Below are 24,660 nucleotides of genomic sequence, written 5' to 3'. Positions count from 1 at the left end.
AACTCTTATCCTTAAGGTAAAAGGGAAAGTACAGTAATTTCCTAGAATTGACACTTTGACAATTCAACACCTCCTCACTTACTCGTCGAGTCGTCATAGACATAGTTGTGGCTCTTGGTGCCATTGACCCCCAGGAACACCTTGTAGTTGTTGTCCTCATACCAGTTGAAGGACAGGACCCTGGAGCCGCCTCCCTCTGGGTACCCACAGAAGAGGTTCGACACGCTGGACATCAGCAGGGTGAACGAGGAGGGACCCCCGGGTTGAAACAGAGAGGAAACCGCCTTCATGAGTTCCTGAGAGCTCTCCCGTGCCATCAGCTGTAAAAGTCAAACACAGGGCCAGATGAAAGAGAGCTAAAATTAGCTAATTAACATTAAACACTATTTTTATGTATAAGTCTTGAGAACAGCACACTCAACCACACCAGCTAGGTCGCATGCCCCTCTCAGGGGTACCCAGACTAGTTGTTACCTTAACTTTCATATTCTTTCCTCATGTCTGGTCATCAGTGTTGCCAACCAGGGCCAAATATCATCCTGCCTCCAACAGCACAAATGAATGTTGAGTATTGCACAGCAAGTGTAAATAATTGGCTTTGAGCTATTTGACCTTTTGTCAGATAATTATTTACAAGGCAGGGATATTTATGTCCTTCATATTCATTCATACTGTGCGAGTTGCATCACATAAACGATCACTAGAAAACAATAGTTTGAAAGATAAGCAAACATGTTGGACCGACGCTTCTCCTCACATGAATATGAACATAAATATCCTCCAATTGATGGAACAGAAATAGCTTCATCCAAGCGCATTTCTCCCCGGTGCGTACCATTTCCTTTCTAAAGAAATAGGGAAGAGGCTGCCAATAATTTCATTTCGTTTTATGTTACCGTTGTTCTGTTAGTCAGGATACCAACGAAATCAACCTGAAACTTGAGAAACTGCTGTTTCAAATCTGTAGATGTCATAATGGATCAGATTTTAGGCGGAGTTGAGTTCTTATGAAATGAATATTTGTTCATAAGACTTCATTATTAGCCCCTTACAGTTTTAAATGTAGACTATATTGCAACACTGATAATCAAACTGGGTTAATGGGTCAGTGACTCATTGCTTTTCTATGTCCCCCACTCGAGCCAACTTTTACATGTGAACATGCACAAACACACACACACACACACTAAAACACACCCCTGATTTATTTCACTCTCACTCCCTTTTCCTCCCTTTTATTATTTATCATTTCACACAAACACCCACTCACTAAACTGAAGGAAGGGTTGGTGGGTAATGAGAGCATTTGGCTCGCCTTCCTGTCACCACGGTGATACGAAAGTCCCACCTACAGGATGTGTCACCTCAAAGGAATGTCTCTCCCTCTCTCTGTCTACCTCAGCCTGGCTAAGGTGATGATGGGATACACTAGCCCCTGGGACATACTGTGAACGTGCCGTAACACACAACACAATCCCAGTCACTCTGTCTGTTCGTCTGTCTATGTGCGCACGTGTGAGTACGTTTGAATTAGTATGCTACTACACCAGTTGGTAGTGATGCAATAAACGTTAAAAGGGTTCACGCTGGACATTTGAAATGGTGTAAATATACTTTAGTTCTATTCTCTTCTACTACTTTCTCATTTCATATTCAGTTCCATAATTATATTATATATTCAACTTATTAATATTTTATCGTTTGTTTTAATGATCTGAACTCAGCACACCTGTTACTCAAAGTGTTTTGAGTGTGAAATAAAGGTTTTTATTTCTTCTCTTCTATTATCTGTTTTATTCTCTTCTCTTCTATATTGTCTAACATGGACAAGAAGTCCTTAAAGTTCTCAGAACAAATGGAAATTTCATCATCTCCAATTCCACGAACAGTTGAAGAAATGGGGCTGCAATTATTATTTTCATTACAGAATTGAATACGCTGATTATTCAATAATCATTTGGTCTATAACAAGTCAGGAAATAGTGAAAGATTCCTATCATCACCTCCTACAGTAGTGGAAGAATTAATCTTTTACTTAAAGGTTCAGTGTGTAAGTTTTAGTAACATCTAGTGGTGAGGGATGCGAATTGCATAATTCCATTATAAACCACATAATACATGAAGTTCACAAAGGCATTGGCTGGTGAGGAGCATGCAAATCTTACCTATGTCATTATCTAATGTCATTTTGAATTTTTAAAAAATACAATAGAAACACAAAGTAGTATTGATTGTCATAATTTCCGCTTGTGATAAAACAGTGCAACGTTTTTAATGGGCATTTAGCATGTGAAAGTACAAATTACACATTTGTGTGCACAGTGGTGAAGCACTATCCAAAAAAACACGTTTTTTGTAATGCAAATTCGGAAAGTATTCATTTTTGGTGACTTGATAGGCACACGGTCTTGTTATATATCACCTGTAGCAGTAAAAAGAAATACAGTACATGTTTTCCACCAAGGCAGTAAAATGCGAAGCTTAGCTGCTGATCTGAGCTTCCATGCTGTTACCGTTTTATTGCCAATAATATTCATCAGCTGTTTGACTCATGAAGGTAAGGGCACATTTCTGTTCATGTAACAAAGCCATAAAAGAGCGCTGTAGAATAACTACATTAAATTACAATCCAACAACATATTTTTCCTGCCAGCGCAGTAAATGTTTAGCTGTCTGATCTGAGCTTCCAGCTGTAAGCTAACATTTTATTGCCAATTAGTGATCAGCTGATTGTCTCACGACCAACAAAGCCAAAACAGAGGGCTGGAGAGAGTAACTACATGAAATTACCTTTGAACCTCAACTTTTGAGGCAACAGGAACAGGAAGTCCCTTTTTTATCTCTCCACAATAACTACTGTATTCTCATCTTCAATATTCTATTCTGTTCTAATGAATTCTGATTTGAACTTCAAATGTATGCTTGTATAAATAAGGTGATACATGCACACACACACACACACACACACACACACACACAAACACAATCATACAAAGACACACAGTACACACACCCTCAGCCTACCAAGACATATCAGCACTTATGCAGTACTCATGTAGGTGTACTGTACAAGTGCTGATACACACACACACACACACACAGACACACGTACACCCCCCATTGTTGAGCCCATCCCTCGACCTCCTCTGTGAGCGATTCTCAAACAGTGAACAGCGGAAGAGGCGAGTTTCCCGCAGGGCTAAAAATACCGGTGCCTCTGATCCTGCAGGACCGAAAAGGAGAAGAGAGGAGAGGAGCAGGGCTGAAAAAGGATTGATGGCTTTGGATCACTTACAACTTGGATCTTCTCCGACGCCTCTTTAAGAACCCGACCCCAGAAGTGCAGGTCAATCCCCTCTGAGCTGCTGTCCATAACCTGAGGCATCTGGGGAGACAAAGTCACAAGATGCATCAGTCAAGTGAACAACAGATGAATACACATGAAAAAAAAACAGATTAAACACAATTTGCTTTTTGTTCTGTTGCAGCAAAACCTTTGCTGCTCTTTTTAAGTCATGTCCCGTGATAACCTCAGACAGATGAACACATTCATATCTAGCAAGAAACCATTACAATGCAACCTGATGGAAACTGAGTACTTCCAAGAAATGCAATTTAGAGGAAACCATTTTATGCATGTGTTCTTTACCCAGACTTTACAGGCAGTGCAACTAGTAACCTGCTGGGGAAAACCAACCTTCCTGTTTTTGTCACACACTTTGGGTCTTTATTTATTGGTTTTTATTACTGTGTCTGTTCACGGAGGAACTGAACCTGTGTCAAACTTCAAATCCATTGTTCATTATGGAAACTCACTTATTCCCCTCACTTCCTCCTCCTCCAATGACGTCTTGAGGAACCATTAGCAGTAGGTGCTAGAAAATGCCTGGTCAGGGCAAGAGTGCTGAGGGCTAAGGAAACCCTGAATGTAAAGACAAACACGCACATGTGATATCCTTCCTCTCGCATTCCTCGCGCTCGCATTTCAATGAACTAAGGAAGGAGGGAGGCGGTGCAGGGGAAAGAGAGAAAGCGAGGAAAGGGGAGGAGAGGCTGTTGAGAGGTGGATGGGAGAAGGGAGTCAGGAGCGAAAGCTGTTACAGTGCAGAGGTCAATGTGGTAAAGATCACCAATACGATGCTGCTTCACTATTAATACAAGTACTGTACATGTGAGTTATATGAGTACAGTATAAGTCAGTATAAGATACTGATTGTTGGTCATAGTTCTCTGATATTCACTGAAAATGTTATATAAATTTGCACAGTAAACAAAAGAGGTGGAACAACTCATTCAATTCAATCAAACAATATTGCAAACTACAGCCTCAAAAACACCTCAGAGTTGAATTCTGCACCTACACGAGTGGCTACTATGTTGTGGTTGTCCACGTTCAGTATATATTGTATACAAAATGTTTATACGCACTCAAGATGACGAATACTGTATTTAGGGAGTTTTTCGTCCACCGTACCAAGGGTGTCGTTAGCTGTGCAAATTGCAAATTTGTGATATTGGGCAGTATAATTAAAACTGACTTGACTATCTGCTTTGCTTTAACGGCCCTGAAAACATATTTCTTAATCAGCGTGTTGTGGGCTCCTACACAAACTTTTTCTGCCAAAGGTAGAACGGTTCAAAGTGGGCGGGGCACAGTTGGGAAAAGATGATGTACTGTACTTATGTGTACCAATCAGAATTTGGCAGCATTTAAATCAGTAGGTAGGTTGTTTGGTCAATCCGATCAAATCGCACCTACACAGTCCTGATGAAGCAGCTTTTGAGAGTTTAACACTTATATAAGACCTGAAGATGTTTTTGCTGTTGCTTATTTAGTCATGGATATGTAATTTTTTTGCATTCTTTCAATGCAATATATTTTATATGATAACTAATTTTATATATGTTCCAGCCCCCCTTTGACCCTGTAAAGGATAAACAGGTTTAAGTAATGTATATTTATTGCAGGTAAAGAAAACATACAGAGAAAATAATCTCAGACAATAGAGTTTTGTTAGCGATCATCAAATGTTACCAAAAGAGAAGAGAAAAAAAAATACATATATATATATATATAATTAAACAAATTAAAAAAAATTCTGGTCAAGCTAATGAAATGATCAACATGTGGATTAGGTTGATAGTCATTTGTCATTTAGTCCATTCATCCAACATCTGCACCAATGCTACTCCGCTCCAGCTTCTCAAATACTCAGATTCCTAATCTTTGATGTCTCCTCAAGAAAGAAGTAATGCAAGACTCTGCAACCCTGTCATGCTCCTCACTGTTTCAGTCCTACCGTTTCTATAAACCACATGACCAGGTGTGCTGGCAGCTATGTTGACTTTAGTCTTTAGACTGGCACATGTTGGTAATGTATTTATACGAGACACAGCATCACATCTTACAGAATACCTCACAGGCTGTAGGCGGGGTCTAGCTAAGCCCATTAAAGAAACAGGCCAAGAGGGTTAAGGCCTTGCCAACACCCTGAGCCAGTCACCTGACTCACTCAGGTTGAACCCAAACACACATATAGAAGAAATTGGAAGGTGTCAAGGGGGAAAAAATAAAGTACAGTTTGTTGGTGTATCTGCTTTCTCTTAATGCTACATTTATTTTATTTATTCCTCCAGTCAAATGTGCTGAGATACATCTGAGATACATCACTTCACAAATACATTCAAATTAATAACAATAGCTTTTTCTTTCATGAGAAGGAGGAATGGTGACTTGTTAAGCCCCCTCCCTGTTTCTTGCTTTCCATAAATACATGTGTAAATGGTTTGAAACAGAGCCCATGGTTCATTCTGAAACCCTAAATAAAGCCAGTGACTGAGGATACCAGGTCTGGCAGAGTCACCTACCTGCAAGCTACAATATGGAGCCATCTGACATCACGCCCCAATTCACAGCAAAAATTCACAATTCTGAGCATGAAGCAGTACCGTCACATTTGCAATCACGAGGACGCACATTTAATATTAATCCAGAATGTTAGCTAGAGCTGTTATGGTTATCCTGCAGAAACAATATCACCATGTTAACTTTGGTAATGTAACTATTTTCCACTAAATTTACCTGGTGACAAAGTGTGTCTTTAAAGGATAAGTCTGGTGATGTTTCATAGTTTTCTTATGGTTAAGAATCCTTTTAAAAAGACCAAAACCAATAATGAATTGATCCTACTAACTGTCTTTGTATCCAAACAAACCTGACATATCTTATGGCTCTGTGCCATAGAGCTCCATTGTTCCATTAAAAACACATCACTGAATCACACTGTTGCACTGGGTGACATCGACACATTACCATGAACACACACACTGTAGTGTAGTTTGACTCAATCCCACATACACCACTCTGGCTGCTGCTGTAAATATTAACTAGGGCACCAAATCTGTATTAATTCACCACTGAAAACAGTTTTCAACTTTTTTTTTACCCCTCTTAAAGTAATATTTGCTAAAAACAACAGTACCCAGTTGTTGTAGGTATATTTTCAAATGTTTACATATGTGAGTGAGTGTGAGTGCTACAGGCAGAGTAGGGAAGTCCAAAACTATTGAGAGACGGAAAAACACATTGTTGGCTTTGGTCTACAGTAGAGAGAGACTGGAGAGGCAGGGGATGACATGCAGCAAAGGGCCCGGGGCCACCAAGACTCGAATCTGGGCCGGTGCGGTAAGGACTCAGCCTTGATCCATTTTATGCACTCTACCAGATGACCTACCAGGGTGCCCTGTTTGTGGTCTTTTTATGGAATTGTTGACAATAATAAATATAGAATAACCATCCTTATCATTTAAGATGGTCTGATGGACAACAATAAGTCTGGAACCACATGCATCCCTGCTGGCTAGCTGGCACCTAGCACAACCTTAAAGTTGAATAGCGTTATAACATAAGTAAAATAACTACTTCATTTCAGCGAAATGAGTGACTTTAGTGTAAATGAGAACACCAGTTGCCTCTATGGCCTTCACTGCCAGGAAGAGGGACATCATTTTTCCAACAAGCGCAGCCTTCAGAGGATCTTTTAGTGGAAATGATGATGACTCATTTCCAAAATAACAATGCCAGTTAATATAACCGAGCAAAAGACAAAAGGACTATAAATGGGAGAAAGGATTGATGTAAGGAATAATGTTGACATTCCTACAGGAAGCAATAAAGGTCATCAGAAAAACAAGATAATATTGGAAAGATAGAAACACCAATCTATAATATCAATATAACAAAGAACGAATGACGCACTGTTTATTTATCAATCTGACAGCACTTTACCAGTTTGAAGATTTTGAAGAAGTCCAGATTAGCATAGAGAATGTCCTCTATCTTCTGCAGCCTTTGCTGGGTGAGGGCACACATGGCGTTGCGGACCCCGTGGAGCCCCATGCGACTGGGGAAGATGATGAAGCGCTCCAGCAGAGCCTGGCTGCAGGCTATGTCTTTCAGCTGCAGGTCTGGGATACCATAGGCAAACTGGGGAATATAGGGCAAAAGTAAAAGGTGTGATATTGGGTTTATTGTGGGATAGTCTCAAATAATCATCAAAGATTATACAGTGGACTTTTGATTTTAATTTTAACCCATAGGAAAATATGTAAAAATACGCAAGCTCTTCAATATTGTTCTGAATTAAACCCAGACGAACTAATATGAGTCTAGGCTGCAACCTTTCCCACTCATCCCTCCAAACTGCACCTGTTCTAGACGTATTTTAGCATTGATGAGCTGGTAGACCACAGATTCCGAGAGGCCCTCGTCTCGCAAAAGGAAGGCCGTGAGAACCTCGTCATCCTTCAGAATATCATCTATCTTCAGCCCACGGCCTAGACGGAAAGTCAAGAGCAGAGATAGTGAAAGGTTAGAACCTCTAAATACAATTTTGACCCTACCAGCATTGGACTACACCGAGGACATGATTTACAGCAGAATAAAAATGAAACACTGAAAGTCAGACAGAGAATTTTTTAAATGAAAGAGAAAGTGAGGAGCTGCTATGATGGCCACAAGACACGCAACACCAACAGAAAGAGGATGTGCAGACAACAACAAGACGAAAAGGTTCCATCTCTACATCATGGCCAAGATAGCATACATACAAAGACAGCTGACTTGTGTCAACAGTCTTTTTCTCTTCTAATTAAAGAGATTTTACTAACTGTTTCACCATCAGGGGAAGTGCTAATGTCTGAACCATTTGTCATGTTTGCCCTTTACCTGACAGCACAAATGGGTTGTTGCGTAACGTGTCCATGAAGTTTGAGAAGGACGACATTTCGCGCCAAAGACGGCCAAACTGCTGGACCTCCGTCTCATTGAGCAGCAGCTCCTGGGCATCAACATAGAACCGTGCCAAACTAGGACAAGCCAAAAAACACATTAGTCAAATTCCTTCTTTAGGTTTAGGTTTAAATGTCTACTGTTTGGCAGTGAACAACTCAAGAAATAACAGTTTTGTGAGGTTTCTGCTACAGTGGAAGTTTACAAGGTTTAAGGGTGCTATGATTAGGCTTACACTGAGTTGTTATAGTTGGAGACGACACCTGGAGACTCTCCTCTGGTTGGATATCTGAAACAGGGGTTGTTGGCATTGCAGAAGATTCCCTGGATCCAGGGCAGAATCCCTGCTGAAGGCATGGCTTTGTTGGGGAAATGACCTGAAGAAACCCATTTGAGGACATGTGATTTGTAATGATTTTTTAAAAGTTACCAGAGGGTTTAACATGTGTTATTCTCTCTATGAAAAGAACTCCAGGAGAGTCTAGGAGGCACATTTTCTCCCCCTTTTTCTTACATTCATGTTGTTGGTAAAGTGGATTGGCCTTCCTCAGCCATACCAGACCGATAAATAACAACACCGGCCAGCAGATCTCAACCAGAAAGCGGACCTGAAGAGAAATATACACGAAGCAAAACAATAACACCTGTACAGTCTAATCCAATAGTTTGTGGTCTTATTGTACAGGATTGCATTATACTGAATAGGGTTTCTAAGGTTTTGTAAGAAACAAAACCCCATTCACATGTACAAGTGATAATACCTTCTGTCTCTTGCGGAGAGTCCAGTTTTTCCACAGTAGCAGGCGGATTTGAGCGCCTGTCTTCATTGCTCCGCAGCTTTACCCCTGGAAGGGGTCATCAGACTGTGACAAACCTGCAGATACACTACTCCATCAGAGATGACACTCAGTTGTTTGCTTCTCACAAAGACTTGGGACATTATTGAGCCTAGCAGTCAGAAAGACCTGGTTCTTGGGTCTTGTCTTGGACTAAATTAATGATGATTTTTATGTGTTTGACTTGACTTTTGCCCATTTTTCTAAAACATTTTTGGATTTATTTTACTCCACATGTTCAACCATTGTTGTTTTGGTTAGGGTTGGGGTTTTTTTGGTCCATTTGTCCCCAAAAAACTTGTGCTTTTATGAAAAATGTAACGGTACATATCTGCTATTACAGATCAATCTATTGATCAATGCAAAAATCATTAAAACTATTACTTCCCCATCAGGAAACAAATGCGGGCATTTATTTTTGTTCTAGAAATGCGCTGACTTTCCTCTGGCTTTTTCATTTTGACCAGACCTTGACTAAAACTTGAAAGTATGTGGCCTTAGCATTAACTTGGATTTGTTTTAAGGTGGTCTTACATCCATGGAGAGACCATCCTTGAAACCACTTCTTTGAAAGCATACACCCTGCTGAAGACTTCTATATGTTACAAAATCATTTTGGAACTGAATGCTGACAAGAGAAAAAATAGCTCAAATGCCTTTTCACAAACACAGGTTATGTGCAGATGACCTCAGAGGATGTCAGACACGAAGAGTAATTTGTTCAGAGTGACATGTACAATAGATTACTGCAGGCTGAGAATGCAGGGACATAAACACGAGGACAAAGACTGAGAGGCAGGAGAGTAAGGGCTATCATTGTGTCTGACTTCTCTTAAATCATCTTATTACTCAAACAGTAATTACACATGACAGGAGTTCCTTGCACAAGTCTGACAGAAACCTGTTGAAAGGTTTTAACTAACATGTCTCATCGCATGTTTAAGTAACTGCTACATGAAGCCACGACTGTAACAACATTTTACAAAGCATCCACTAGAATCTGTTTTTACACCATTACATTATGTTTAAATCTAGACACTCGAAAAACTGAAACAGTAATTAGCAACCATATACCAGTCAGCTCTTACAAGATCTTACAGCACACATCCTGTTTTGTCAGCAAAAGAACAAAAGTGATCCTTACCTCTTATAGGACGATATAAAAGTCGTACGACATCTAGAGAATCAGGTCCACAAACAAGCTGAAGTTACTGGAAAATATTAGGCAAGGCAGAAGAGCTCCGTATGAATCCTAGCTGCCCACTCTCTCTCCTCTGCCTGCAGGTCAGCCGCACTCCTAATCTGATTGCTCTAATCTCCCAGCTCAACATGGGCAGGTAGAAAAAAAAGACAACAGTCATCCATTTTGAGGGAGAATTAGGGGGGATATGTGCTGGAGAGGACAGGAGGAATACTGGTGGAGGGGAATACTGGAGGTGGGGGTACAGGGTTGATCACAATTGGAGCCTAAATGTTTGTCACCCTGCACAATGAATCAGAGTTTTGACTTTGATACATGGGAGCTTACCACTCAAGAGATAAGACGTCTGTTGTCGCACACGTCTGAAATGACTCACTCCTCTGAGCAGCTCGACAAGGTGGAGCAGGTGACACGGGCAATTAGGCCGGGAGAATGTGAAGCCTCGACAGTACCCCATTAAAACCACTTGAACCTGCTGTGAACTGTGTGTACACCAGATACAGCCTCCCCTAAAACTGAGGTAAACACTGTACAAATGTAGGTATCCTGGTGGCTACGGTAGCTTTGTGAATACCATGTTCCGCCGCTACAATGTCTCTTCCTCTGATTTTTCAAATACATAACAATAAACAAACAATAAATTATAACAAACAATCTGACTGGATTCATGGTTGAAATACACAATAGGATGCAATGTCATACTTAGTTTAAATAATACATATAATAGAAACCTGTGTCCACAGGGCTACAAAGACATTTTAAAATAGTCAAATATAACCCTGGTTCTCTGAGGCACTGAACAGACTTTGCGATAGAGCTGAAAGAATTAGTTGATGTGCAGAAAATTATTTGAATAATTGTCCAAGCAAAAACTCTGAACATAGTTAAGATTCTCTTACACGAGAATGTTCTGCTATGATTGCAAACTCATTACCTTTGGGTTTGGGACGGTGGGTCAGACAAAAAAAAGTCATATTCAGATGTCTCCTTGGGCTCTAGGATTTCTTTTCTACTCTTTTCTGTCATTCTGTAAACTAAAAGAAATCTATAGATAATCAAAATAATCTGTAGTTGAGGCTAAAAATCAGATTGAACACATGTTTGAAATACACAACAGGTTACAATTTGAAAAGGGACACAAGGATTTGTTGTAGCATTAATAAGAAAGTAAACATATGCTTGAAAAAAAAAAAACCTTTTTCATTTTCAAGATATAACTCTAGTTCTCTGAGGTGCACTGAACGGAGATCTGATGAATGATAAATTCAAGTGGAACAGAAGTAACAGTTTCAACTACATTTTTAATTTGCAGCAAGTACTGTTGCATGTCATTTTTCTTCTGTATAGTCACAATAATGCCATGAGACAAATTACTGTGACAGGCATGCAGTATGTATGAATGAATATAAAAAACGTAAACAGATACATATGGTTTACATACTGAGAGTTGATGTACCAATCAAAGGTTAAATGGACACATTTAAAAATTAAAAATGTTGAACTCATGTTAAAACACCTCCATCTGTTCACTGTGGGATAAAATACAAAATTCATACATTTTTAACTAAGGCAACATTACAATTTGAACCTGCATTAAGTGCATTGTGAGAAAACAAAATATAATTTTGTAACAAATCAAACATCGAACATAAACTTAACTGTTCAAGTCAAACAATGAAAATGATAGGTTTACAATTCTTTACAGACATGTCAATTTGTGATATAAAAATACACAATTCATGTATTTGTTATTTAAAAACCTGACACTACGCATTCAATGTTGCCGTCACACTTGTAGTATTTGCTTGTTTTGAATGTTTGGGAGACCAACCACTGTTTATATTTTTTACTTGAACATGTATATGTATGCATGTAGTCATGCAATATATTAGTACTTATAACACTTTCATGGTTTCTTTTCACAGGACTACTCTCCCACTCTCAGCTTGTATGATAGAAAACGTTTTCCCCAGTATACACTATGGCACAGATACATTAATATTTACAGATATAATATGGTTTTTGGCATCAGACAAAATGGGCCTCTCTGTGTTCAAGCTCCTGCAGCCGTCGAGGTCGCAGTCTTTGGTAGACGGGTTTTGACTCACTGGGGCAGAGGTCGTCAGGGCTGCTTGGGGGTGGGGAATGGGGGGGCGAAAGGGTAGCAGGGGGCGAGACCCCGGGGTCAATGGCACTGTCAGTGGAGTCCTGTGTCTGGAGCCGTGTCTGCGGGGGGCTTGTAAGGACAGGGGACAGTGTGACCACTTCAGTAGGGCTGGTGGGGGTGGGCGATGAGGTGGTGGTCGTGGTGGTGGTGATGGTGGTAACAGTAGTAGTCCAGTTTGGAAGTGTCCTAGCTCTGCTGGTAATGGAAACAGGGGGGCTTGTAGAAAGTTCCAGGAGGAGGCTGCAGAGTTCTCGGTGCCCTGAGCGTTAGCGGAAAGTTTGGTGAGCTGCTAGGCTCACTGGCTGTGTTATCTGTATCATTTTCCCTTTTAGAGGTCAACACAGGCTTCACTGACACTGGGTAGGGGTTGTTAGAGAATATGGTGCTCACACTACTTGTGGTGGGGACCACAGAGGTAGTGGTTACTGCTGGGGTAACTGTGACAGGCATCGTTGCCTTAACAGGCTGTACTCCAGAGCTGGCAGGTGGCAGGTTGGCCACAATCATAGCAGTCCTTGGTGTAACATCATAGTGCTTGTACTTCCTGTCCCACGTTCTCCTCTGCATCGTCTGCGTGTCAATGAAAGGAGTGATGTAGTAGGTGCTAACCCTGGATGAGCCACTTTGGCGAGCCTTTTCTGGCTCTGGTATCTCCTGTATAGTTTCAGAGACGGGGCCCCGCACAGCAGAGTTTGTGTTATCATTAGCAGCAGAATTACGGTTGTTCCTCTCGCTGATCTGGGTGGGGGTGAGCAGGCGTTCCAGTGGCATGCTGATTGGCCGAGACACAAGTCTGGTGCGCTGAGTGCGTAGCTGGACCTTTGGTGCCACAGTGGTAGAGGAGGAGTTGGTGGTGCTGGGACGGCCAAACACTAAGGTTGACCTCTGGACTTCTCCTCCAGTGGAAGTCTGGATCCCATTGAGTCTGTCCAGGGCTGAGACGTCTGTCCCTGGCTGGACCTCCTGAACCTCATTCACGATGTGAGAGGATGGGATTACTGATGAGTATCTTTTGTACACTTTTGCACTCTGGAGGGACATAATGAACAATCAGGTTACAATCGGTGCACCACATAACAAGTTAAATTAACTTTGCTTTGCCAATAATGTAATTGTATATTATTAAATAAAATAATTAATTTAAGAGTACTCCATCAATTTTGAATAGCCCTCCTATAACATCGTCGGAATCCTAATCAAACTTGTTGCAGCAGAACCAGAGATCTTTTTTATTCTGCGTATTCTTCCTTGTCAAAACCTGGCACCTACATTACCCACAATGCTACTATACTGCCGACAGTTCGGTTGGAGATTTGGTAGTGTTATGTTGTAACATCTAATGTAGCCGCAAGCCCTTTTATGAATGTATTTGTAATCAAACCAAACTGCATCCACCATAATGCAAAAAGGGCAAGCTAGAGTAGTGAGAACAGGAACACATCCTGTTGTTACAACAGTAACAGTGTTTGTCCATTGTTCCAAGATAGTTCCCCTCACAGCAAGCCCAGTGCAGCCCAGTCACACCCGTAAATCCATCCTCACCTCTTTGATGTCCATCAGGGAGGCGGAGTGTCTGCCGAGCCGCTGCACCTTCTCTTGGGGGGTGAGTTTGGGGGATGCCTGGCCTGCTGTAGTGATGTCGGAGCCAGACAGAAGTGATACATCAAAGACCGTTTGGAAGTGTCGCACCAGCAGCTCCACCATCAGGGCTTGGTAGGGGTAGTCTACCAGGGAGGACAGGGACACCTCAGCGTCTGTCTGTCGCGGCTTGACCAGCGTGGGGCCGAAGATAATGCCCAGGTTGCTCGCAGTCATCTTGTTCTCCTCTGCCTGCTCGGTCACTCTGTGGTAGTGAAGAGTGACGATGAGTGTAATTTATAAAAGTTCAAGTATTTATCCTAGGTTGTAAGGAAGTGGCAACAGTCTAAAAAAATTGCAACATTCCTCAAGAAGCTGCTAACAATCCAAAGCATTTTTCTGTCATGTAATGATCTAAAAGTCGCTGAAATTACTCATGCAAATGCACTTAAAAACAGCAAATACTTGTAATTTAAACTCGTAAAATTTAAATATTTAAAAAGGTTATTGTATTAATTTGAAAAATATTGATGCTGGTGTCTAAAAGCTGAACCTATTAATAGAGCATGAGCCTGTATGTAGTTTGTGCTACTTCCTTTGTGCTAAACGGAAGTCTCCTTTTCCCTTTGTCTTAAGAGGAAGTTTGTGTATCAGTGTATTCGTGCAGAGAGCGACAGAAAGAAACCTTTACAATGGACTAGCTCTGGGTGTTCGTTTCAAACTCTTACTTGTTTAGGTGTGCTATAAGGTAGCGCACAGTCCTGTAGTTGGCTGTAGGCAGCTGGCGGAGAAGGTCTCTGATCTTGAAAATAACTCTGTTGAGCTGGATGCTCGGCCCGCCTTTCTCTCCTTTCTGGGTGCCCTGAGGTTTATCAGCCTCCTCCACAATCACTCTCTGGCACTCTTTGGCCAAGCCGATAAATTCGTTGTAATATCGATACTGGATCAATGGCTCGGGTAACTGTACACAGAGAGGTGCTCTTAGCAGTGTTAAGAAACCAGTGCATGCATACTGAGTAGTACAAATGCATAGGGCCCAAGTTTAAGCATTAAGGATTAACAGCAAAAGCATTTCTGACAAACTGTTTTGCTAAAATTATGCATTTCATTATAATTTTTACTTGTGCAACACAACATACCACTATATGAATTCATACTTAGGTATAAGTTAACATAGGAATTTCAGACCCACCTGTCTCAGGTATAGTTTGAGGACATTGCTGATGTCGTGAGGTGAGAGGTCAGACAGCTCAACCAAGTCCTTCCCATTTTCAAATGCCTGACAGAGCTTCTCGACACGTGATTTGGCACCATTCACGCGATAAATCCCCTACGAGGACAAAACAGGTATATTTTTACTATAATGGATAACCGTGGCGTATCCCCGACATAACCCAGAGTATGATATTTAAAGTAAGACAATACAATTGCTTGAAAAAGCACCTCAATCCAAAATATCAAGTGGTAAACTACATTTGCAACTCCACTGTGTGTAAAAATGTTTACCTTGATGTTGAGGGCTCGACTCTCAATCTCAGACGTGCACTTCTTGATGATGAAAGGGATACCATCCAGACTGTTCTTTGCTGCTTGGGCAAAGTCAATACCAAACAGTTGTAGTCTGCCTTGCAGCTTTTTATGGCCACACTGGATGGCAAGTGTCTCCAGGCACTTTTTATGGCAGGCCAGGGAGCACTAGCAAAGGAAAGGAGACAGTTAAATAAAGAAATGTGAAATGGCTGATTATTAATAGTCAGACAAAAATAAATAAAACAACTGATTTAGGATTTTTTTTTTTCCTATTTCAGATCTTAGCACAGCATTTTTCATCTTGAAATATGAGTCAGCAGCCAAATGGCAACACATAAGAGTCTATGCCATTTCTAAAGCATCATGATAAAACTACTCACTGTGACTGAAAAGGTTTCATGCCATGCTAATCTATGCTGTATATAAAACACACAACACCATTTTAATTTCTACAGCTAATGAAAGAATATTTACACCGTACCTCCTCACACTCAGCTCCGTGGAAAACCACCAGGCTATCACACTCTCTGCACTTAGATGGGGCTCGTAGTTTTCTCAGCTTGTGGGTTTGAGCAGCTTTGGACATCTGAGCATTTCGGAAAGGACCAGGAGAACTGGCGGTCTCTGTCACCATCTCTGCCAGACCTGTAAATCAGAGAAGCCACTCATGCTGAGTTCTTATAACCGGGGCGTCTAATATTAGTTCAAGGCAAGCAAAAACCGAACCTCTGTGTGGTCTTTGTTGAGGTCACGTCACTACATTTATTCACAGCCTGATTCAGGAAAACTCTGTGTCTGTGATTCTAAAGTGTGAAAATAGTCACAAGAGAAATTAAACTAAGGATAAAACAAACTGAATTGGGATGGGCAAGTCCAGTGTTAAAACACTTGAAGTAAGCAAAATTCATAACACAGTAAGGCCCATACAAAAGCACATATGATGTGACTATTTCTCCTTCCCTTCTTTAACTTCCTGTTCACATAAATGGACACATGGGTTGCCTGTGTTACGGCAGACACAAGACCGAAATTGGTAAACACATGAATCTGCCTTAGGAGAAGGGGAAACATAAAATACAGTTATAAAGATAAAACATTCACACACACGTACGCCTTACCATTGTCTGAGGGTGACGGTGGCTCTCTCTCATCCAGGTCATCAGCAGAAGACATGGTCCCAGTGGAGGGAGTCCTTGGCAGCCGTCGTTTGAAGTCCCCTGCATAATAAAAGGCATGAATATATACATAACAATGTTCAGTGACAAATTGTAAATGTACCGTTTTACCATAAACTGGCAATATCCAAGTACAATACAGAGAACACATAAGCTATGGTGCTCTACATGTGTACATTTAGTGTTGAATGTTTCATAGCTTTCCACAGTGTGGCAAGTAGTTTCAGATTTAGAGGGAAGTGCTGAGAGATGAGCAATGTGTGGGTCTGGTATCCAAAGAGGAAGTTAAACTATAATAAAACTAAACATAATAAATCAAAATACATTTTTTGCTTTGTTGTGAAGCTATTTTCTCGTTTCTGTTTTTACCTTCTCACTATCTTTATCTCATTAAAAATAGACAGTTTTTGGGTTGTTTTTCCAATATCATTTCTTGATCTCATCTACATAAATGTTTCCCTTCCTTGTCCCATGTATTCTTTCCTGATTTCCATGTGTACCAAGACATGTTGTACGTATTAAACTGGTTTAATATAAAATCCTCCTACCTGGACTGGCAGTGGGGGAGTCCATGGACCTCGACTCGCTGCTGCCTCCCGCACTCTCCGAGTCACTGCACATCCCGCCCTGGCTCCCCTGACTGCTGGAGGCCCAGGCTCTCAGCGGGGCCTGGTTTTTCAGTGCTGCAAGAAAACATACAGACCACTAGTGACTTACACAGTTTAGTGATATTCTTAGTGTCAGTGTCAGTTATTTTTAAGTGGCCACACGCATTTTCCAGACTCGTGATGAGTAAGCAACACACAACTCAAAATGGGTTTTATTTTGGTTCAGAAAAAATTTCCATGAACACACAGCAAGTCTGTGAAAGCCTCTTGTACTGTAGATACAGAAAACCTTTTCAGGCTCACCCACAGAAAGCCTGCCAGCTTCAGCTGTCCAATCACTCATATTACTCATTTTGCGAATGTAGGTATCAAATGGGATCTTCTTTAAAGACTGCTGGTGTTCATAGTACTTATAAAAAGGCCACCCTTGTTTGTCTTGTGATCATCCCTTGAGTTTACATCAGTACACTTCATAATTGAGTGAGCACCTTGTATGTCTGTGCTGCTGTTGGACCTCCGCTCGCTGATCTTTGCAGGCCGGTGTAGGGGACTGTCCACTTCGTCTCCGCTCAGCACATCACAGGAGGTGTTGGATGCCTGCGACAAGTTGCCGTGGGAGGAATGAGTGCTGCCCACTGACCTTTTGTTGAACACAAATCTGGGGAAATAAAGTCAGCAATTGAGGTTACGTCTGATGAATTTACCAGTAGAAAAGATTCAAGTGTCCCAAAGAGCAGTATTATTATATTACACAGTGTGTATCTGTGAGGATTTCAAACGGTTGTTGATCAACACCAGTGACTCAACCATAACTTCCCCTGGCAAGAAGACTTTTAGCTTTCATTTTCAACCATGTAATCGGTTTCGCTAACACCCACCACCAGGACTCAAAGCATTTTTTCCTACTCACGGCAGAGTGAATAAACAAGCATTACACATTTCAAAGCCAAATTTGTATCAACTGTATTACTGAGAGTACTTTAGTGTATTGTCTTTCCTCTTCACCAAACACACATGTAGGATCTCCGCTGTATTTAACCAGCGACTTTATTTCATGAGAACAGATGTGCCTTGTATTAGGCCATATGTTTAAGCATGCACTCAACTCACCCATAATCAGATAGTTGCTAACAGATCATTAATAAAAGTCATGAAGTCATCTTTCAGCGTGATTTGTAATGTGTTACTTCAAAGAATTTTCAGATATACAAGCACTATAGGTATGACTTAGACTGAAAGTGACTATTAGGAACAGAAACTGAAATTAGCTCAGCAAGCAGAACATTACAATATACTTCACATTAAACATGTCTGTCTTCACCAGAATGGAAGTTGGACCCTATCTCAAGCACCAAAATTATATTCTAAGCCACAGAGGCATTTTTTAATCAGTGTCAACGCATGTGATTTACTCTTTACTGCACCTAACAGAGCAACAACAACATCCTTAATCTTACCATTAAGTCAGTACTAAGAAAGTGAAGTTATGCAGCATTGCTTATTTTCTTAGTGATAATGATATTGATATAGGGTATTTGTAGGAAGCTGATTCTGACACTGCTTTGAAAACCTAAGTGAGAGAGTGAGAGTCTCAGGGACAGCTCTACAGCAGAGCCAAACTCTCACGCTCACAATCTCCTCTGCTGCATTCTGCCTGCGCCACAGATATTTCCTGAGGAAGGGCAACAAATTCAGCACGCATTCTGTCTCTCCTTGATTCTCTCTCTCGCTTCCTCTGACTCTGACTCACTGTTACCTTTGCTGAAAGAAGAACTAGGCCATGAACAACTTCTAAATGGGTGGGAGCGACTTGAACCTGAAACTATAACCTCAGCTGGGCTCTTTTAACATGGACTGTGTCTTGTTACAGCTGCATGTGCAACAATCTACCCTCTGATGACTGTGTTTAAATCAACCATAATAAAGGAGTGTAGCTAGCAGATTTCACAAGCTACTCACTGAAAATACTAGTACAAAGCTGAGGACTTTAAGTTTCCAGAATCTTAGTGTGCATCCACAGTCCTTGGTACCTGGTATTGTCAGAGGAGACGGAGTCTAAGTGCACACGTTCTTTAGGCAGATGTTTGGGCAGGTTCCGGACAAACTCAGCGTAGCATTCTCCCGGTTCGTACAACTTGGCACTCTCACACAGGGCCTGATAGTGGGCAGGAAGTGACACAGTCTGTGCCTGCTGCATCTGAAACCAGTTCACTGTCACCTAAAGAATGGCAGGTTATTTAAAAAGTTGAATGATATAAACGAAAATGCAGGCAGACAAACGTTCTTGCACGTACTGTAGTTTCTATTCTTCCCATTCAATATAGACAGAATTACGATTAAAGAAAATAAATAAACAACATTGACCAAGCTTTTGGTGCCAACTTTCTGTACTTGGCCGATTTCTGCAATTTGTTTTCAATACTCAAATCTGTGGACACAATATGATTAACCACTCCCATCTCAACAATACGTACTGAATTTGAGCGACATGTGTTGTACTTATACAAAAAAACTAAATCTAATTGGAAAATCCAGTCGCTCTCTCAGTTCATTGCTTTGTCAGCTGACTGCAAATAGTATGTACTGTCCACTCACAGCTTTGAGTGTGAGGTCACACTGGAAGACCATCTCTCGGATTTGTGTGAGGATGGTGCCCTTGACGTTGGCCAGATCCATCCTCCTGACGCCCGCATCAGCCATACAGCTCTGGTACTGGTCCTGGGCTTCCTCTGCCTGACCACAAAAAATGGGTAAAGAGAATAGTGTGAGGATGTGGATGAAATGCTAAATTGCTAAAGTTGTGTTAGTACACCTACTGACACACAAAGACATGCAAATATAAACTGCCCTAGTGTGGTAAAACCCACCTACCAGGTGCTACAAGTAAGCTGAAAAATGTTTATGAATCATTATAAGATGGCGCTAATTCCCCCCCTCCCCCCACAGTCATCTTCTCCCCTGTCTACCCTCTGCAGAGCCTCTTCCTCCAGCCTCCTCTTCTTCTCCAGCTGTTTGTTAGCAGCATTAGACTGTTCCTCCTGGGAACGGTTGGTAGATGAGTGGGCTTTCTGGTACTCCTCTCTCCTCTGGGCCTTCAGCGCTCGCGCTTTGCGCAGGGTGGCATCTGCCTCTTGCTGCCAAAACCACACAGAACAACCACTAACACCCATGTGATTAACATGTGACACAGATGTGTAACACTAGAATCAGACCCGCCTTTGTGGTTAATTACCCTTGCAAGATGTGAAGTTTTGAGAAATAGTGAAATTATTAATCCATGCTGTCATCCATAAAGCAAATTCTTATCTATCATAGATGGTGCACATTTAAAATCTATTTTGTGCTTTTAACAGAACTGTATGCCATTAACTGAACTATACTGACATTTAAGCATCTGACAATCTCCTAGCTGCCTGACAACATTGTAACATTTACTCTAGAATGCTGCCTTGTGTGTAACGCAAAATGGGAGACAGGCAGCATTCCTATCGAGCTAATAGCGAGTATCTAATAGTATGTATCTAACCAAGGACTCTTTACATACCATTTTCTTTTGCTCCCTCTGCCACTGCTCCTTGATGTCTTTCCTCAACTTGTCCAGTTCATTCTTACGGGCCAGAAGAGGCTGTGAAAAGTGAACAATTACACTGGGATACTCAATTTCAAAAGACCTTTTTCTGTACATTAATTTTATTCTCAAAGGCTTTACACTAAAATACTTTTAACTATATCAGCAAGTACTGTTACAGAATATTACTAATAAACAGGGGATTACAGGAAGGCTTTTTGCTGGAAGTCTTGGGTGTGTGTAAAATTACAACCAGTCAGTTCCCCAGAGTAAATTTCACCTGAGGCCTTTTTAAAATGTTATTTTTGTGCACTCTTTGTACATCAATGGACAAAACAAAGCATCTGCACAATGAGTTGGTCTTTGCCTGTGAAATGCTGGAATTAATCCAACAACAGAAGGTTTGAGGTCAAATAACGTAACAGACTCAAGTGCTCCATGTGGGCTAAAGCACTTTTTCTTGTCACTCTTACCTGTATGAATTTATTCGTTTGAAGAGCCATTGCAGTTTGAATAAGCAACTGTCTGTATTCAATGCTGTTCTTGAATGTGGAAACGTAGACATCACTGAATGGCATGTAATCCTTGAAATGAAATGAAATAAAAAAATTAACATCTCAATTTCATACAAATATTTATTTAAATTAAGACATGAGACAAAGACAATTCTATCCTAATTACAAATTATAAAGAAAGTAAATAGTCATATGAAAAGACTGTTACCTGTTGACTTGCCAGTGTCTTTGCAGACTCAGCCATTTTGGCATAATTTTTGGCATACTCAATATCTGAAAGAAAGGACAAGGAATTACTGATGTCTGTTTGACTAGTTTCTGGAGAAAAGCATGCAAAGTGTATTTAATCTAATTACATAATGCTGGCCCGCAATAAACAAAGATTTCACACTCATGAGCTTCAGGTGATGCAGGAATTTTCATTATTACATTACATATATATTTTACAGAGGAGCAACAGTAAGGCAAATGGTTTCTGTTCAGACTGCAAAATAAATACAGATTCAGCACTAGCCCTCTACACGCATGATGTGCTACATATTGTGTGTTTATGCACATATAGTAGAAGCATTGCATTTCCACAATAAGACTGATTTTAGACTGATGTTTTGCCATTCATTTTCGATAATAATTTTGATTTCTGAACATAAATAGAAGAAAACAAAATCTTGGCACTTTGATGAAGTTTGCCTTTGGGTATAACTGAACGTGACCACAAACTAGTCTGTCACCTTTGTACTCAATTATCAGTCAAAAGGCTTATAATGGCTCAGTGGTTTACTTGCAAAATGTTGCTTAAGACCTGGGTGAAATACAATTTACAGATAACTCACTGTGTCTTGTTTTAGCTGCACTGCAGGCAATAGTATGGTGGTTTTACCACAAAATCACATTTCATAAGTGATCAATCATCCCATCCTTTCCCATAACATGTAATATAATCTAATGCAGTAACCCGCCGTTTGCAACCCCGGGCACTGTCAATAGTCTGAACGTCTCACCCATAGCCAGTCGCTTCTCCATCCAAGCCAGAAGGTCTTTGATGTACTTGGACCAAGCCTTGGCATAAAGCAGAGCAGACTCCACTCCGCTGTCATTCTTCAGCAGGGTCAAATCGACTTCTTCCTCCCGTGTCAATGGCACCTCTGGGCCTGGAGAGTCAGCAGAGGAGGCACACATATCAAAACAAAGTGAATCGAAAAACGTTGGTATCAACAGAATTGCCAAGTGCTGGACTGGTGTATTCAGTTCCACTATCCCAACAGACGTGTGTGGGAGGTAAATGAAAAAAGGTTAAAGATGACAGTGTAGGAGGATATGAAAGTGCTGGGCATCTTTTAAAATAGTCCAACAGTACTATTTTTTTTTTCTGGTTGCTCTGTGATGCACCTCTCCCAGCCACCCGCCATCTGATTTAACACAAACCCCATGTGTTTCCCATCCTACTCAGACTACTCCTAAACAGGCAAGGAATGTCAGATATGTGGACGGAGAGGGGAAACGAGCAGCTAGTATGAAAAAAGAAGCAGAAATAACAGGGATGGAAGCAGAGGTTTAAGGCGGGTCTACCTCAGGCATTCAAGAGTCCAAAGCCTAACTCCCTCAGCTAACTCACATGCTGACACTCCGGGTGCCCTGGGCTACAAAGCAACAATTAAATGCTTTGTAAATCAGCCATTAATAGCTATTACATTTCAGGATTGATTTATTTTGCACACACATTGCTCAGAGGTAAATGACGTAACGTGAATAACACTTACCCACAAAGTCACTTTTTTCTGAAACATATCCCTCAGGATCCACAGAGAGATTTTCAAAAGACTGTGAAAAAAGACATTTCAGATTATAAAGGAAGGAATCGCAGACATAGAATCAAAGTGAGACATCAGAAGCAGCTGGGTTTTCAACACCATAATTAAGTACAGAAAGCAAGTCTTTTGGGCTTTTTGAAATGGAGGCATAGTAAAAAATTGCTGCTTTAAGTGCACCCGTGTGAAAACTGTCATGTTTGAAAACAAAACTGGTGTCTCACCCTGCTTCTCCTGGTCTGGGGGATCCCCAACCCTGAGCCGCTGTCCACATCTCCCATAAGGAAGTCAGAAACTCTGAGAGGTAGATACATGGTTATTCACACTGATTAAAAAAACAGAAGACAGATATACATGGAACAGAAAGATTAACTGAAGATTGCCTGAAGCCAGTCCTGCTTTTCTCGGCTGTTACACAATAACTTCATAAAAATCTAGTGGTGTTGAAAAGGTACACAAACTCACACATTGTACTCACACATTGCCGAACGTGAATGCCAAAGTGTCAATGGATGTGTGTATCTCGCCAAATATAGCTTTTGTGTTTTCTGGGTTCACTTCCTTGAAGTTGATGCCTGTGGAGAGTGATAAGACAAGCAAGAACCAAAATAAAATTGAATTAGAAACAAACAATCATTCAACAAAAGTGTTCCCACAACTAGGCCTGTATGTAGTTGAGCGATGAGCTCTTAACCACTGATATAATAAACACGTGGAAGATGGATAAAACAAATGACATGTTCATAAAAAAAACATTAAAGTTTCATTTTAAAACCAATAACTATGTCCTAAATGTAGATTAAATGCGTGCAATTTTCCCCAGAGCATTGTTTTTTTGGTTTTCTTTCTGCATATCATAAGTAATAGAGACCATAGTTAACTGGCTTTTGTGGGGAGTGGTTTATCGCCTCTCCAAGGGCTGCAGTAGTTTCAAGTAAGTGTTGACATTCTCCTCGACGACAGACAAAAAGACAGTACTCTGAGCAGATATACAGGGTCAAGAGCTAAAAAACATTTTTTAGAGACGAAAACATCTTAAAAACCACAACCATTTTGAGTGGAAGTAGTCTGAGGCAATGACATGCACAGCCCGTGTCTTCCTACCAAATCACAAACGTCTTCTTCTGAACAACTTCAAGGATCTTCAAGGATGCATATTCAAGGAATATTCAGAAACAATCCCAAATTTTCCCTCCTTTGTTCCAATGTGTTATAATTCCATAGGCCATCGTCCATGTCGATCATGCACAGAAGAGGCAATCAAACTCATTCTTTACTTTGACATCCACTGACAGCAAGACGTCCACAGAGTTTAGACCCGCAAGGCCATCACAGTTTGACAAATCTTCGAGAACGTGTGCTCAGAACTTTCCTTAGCAGGAAA

The 24,660-nt window shown here is 40.9% G+C and overlaps 2 protein-coding genes across 2 annotated transcripts in view; both read right to left on the bottom strand.

The window, feature by feature from the left end:
- Positions 1–9,117, bottom strand: part of LOC119901830 (retinal-specific phospholipid-transporting ATPase ABCA4-like) — a 43,113-nt gene extending 33,996 nt beyond the window's left edge. The window contains exons 1-8 of the mRNA XM_038717536.1: positions 9,052–9,117; positions 8,805–8,898; positions 8,526–8,667; positions 8,228–8,367; positions 7,709–7,836; positions 7,289–7,486; positions 3,296–3,385; positions 83–320 (exon numbers count right to left, since the gene is read on the bottom strand). Of these exons, the coding sequence (XP_038573464.1) occupies positions 83–320; positions 3,296–3,385; positions 7,289–7,486; positions 7,709–7,836; positions 8,228–8,367; positions 8,526–8,667; positions 8,805–8,898; positions 9,052–9,117 (1,096 nt within the window). The remainder of the gene's footprint in view (positions 1–82; positions 321–3,295; positions 3,386–7,288; positions 7,487–7,708; positions 7,837–8,227; positions 8,368–8,525; positions 8,668–8,804; positions 8,899–9,051) is intronic.
- Positions 9,118–11,608: 2,491 nt separating this feature from the next.
- LOC119901829 (rho GTPase-activating protein 29-like) overlaps positions 11,609–24,660 on the bottom strand; it is a 28,244-nt gene continuing 15,192 nt past the window's right edge. The window contains 20 exon segments of the mRNA XM_038717535.1: positions 11,609–12,709; positions 12,711–13,523; positions 14,037–14,337; positions 14,801–15,033; positions 15,265–15,402; positions 15,579–15,767; positions 16,084–16,247; positions 16,721–16,819; positions 17,326–17,460; positions 17,874–18,043; positions 19,416–19,603; positions 19,981–20,118; positions 20,352–20,519; positions 20,930–21,010; positions 21,427–21,537; positions 21,677–21,741; positions 22,470–22,619; positions 23,229–23,289; positions 23,501–23,573; positions 23,755–23,851. Coding sequence (XP_038573463.1) covers positions 12,356–12,709; positions 12,711–13,523; positions 14,037–14,337; positions 14,801–15,033; positions 15,265–15,402; positions 15,579–15,767; positions 16,084–16,247; positions 16,721–16,819; positions 17,326–17,460; positions 17,874–18,043; positions 19,416–19,603; positions 19,981–20,118; positions 20,352–20,519; positions 20,930–21,010; positions 21,427–21,537; positions 21,677–21,741; positions 22,470–22,619; positions 23,229–23,289; positions 23,501–23,573; positions 23,755–23,851 — 3,728 coding nt within the window. The 3' untranslated portion in view covers positions 11,609–12,355.

Source organism: Micropterus salmoides, unplaced genomic scaffold, assembly GCF_014851395.1.
Source record: "Micropterus salmoides isolate LMB-PRFRI ecotype aquatic unplaced genomic scaffold, ASM1485139v1 Ms_hic_scaffold_14, whole genome shotgun sequence".
Classification (NCBI taxonomy): domain Eukaryota; kingdom Metazoa; phylum Chordata; class Actinopteri; order Centrarchiformes; family Centrarchidae; genus Micropterus; species Micropterus salmoides.
The sequence above is the reverse complement of the archived record's forward strand: the minus strand, read 5'-3'. Positions and strand labels throughout refer to the sequence as shown.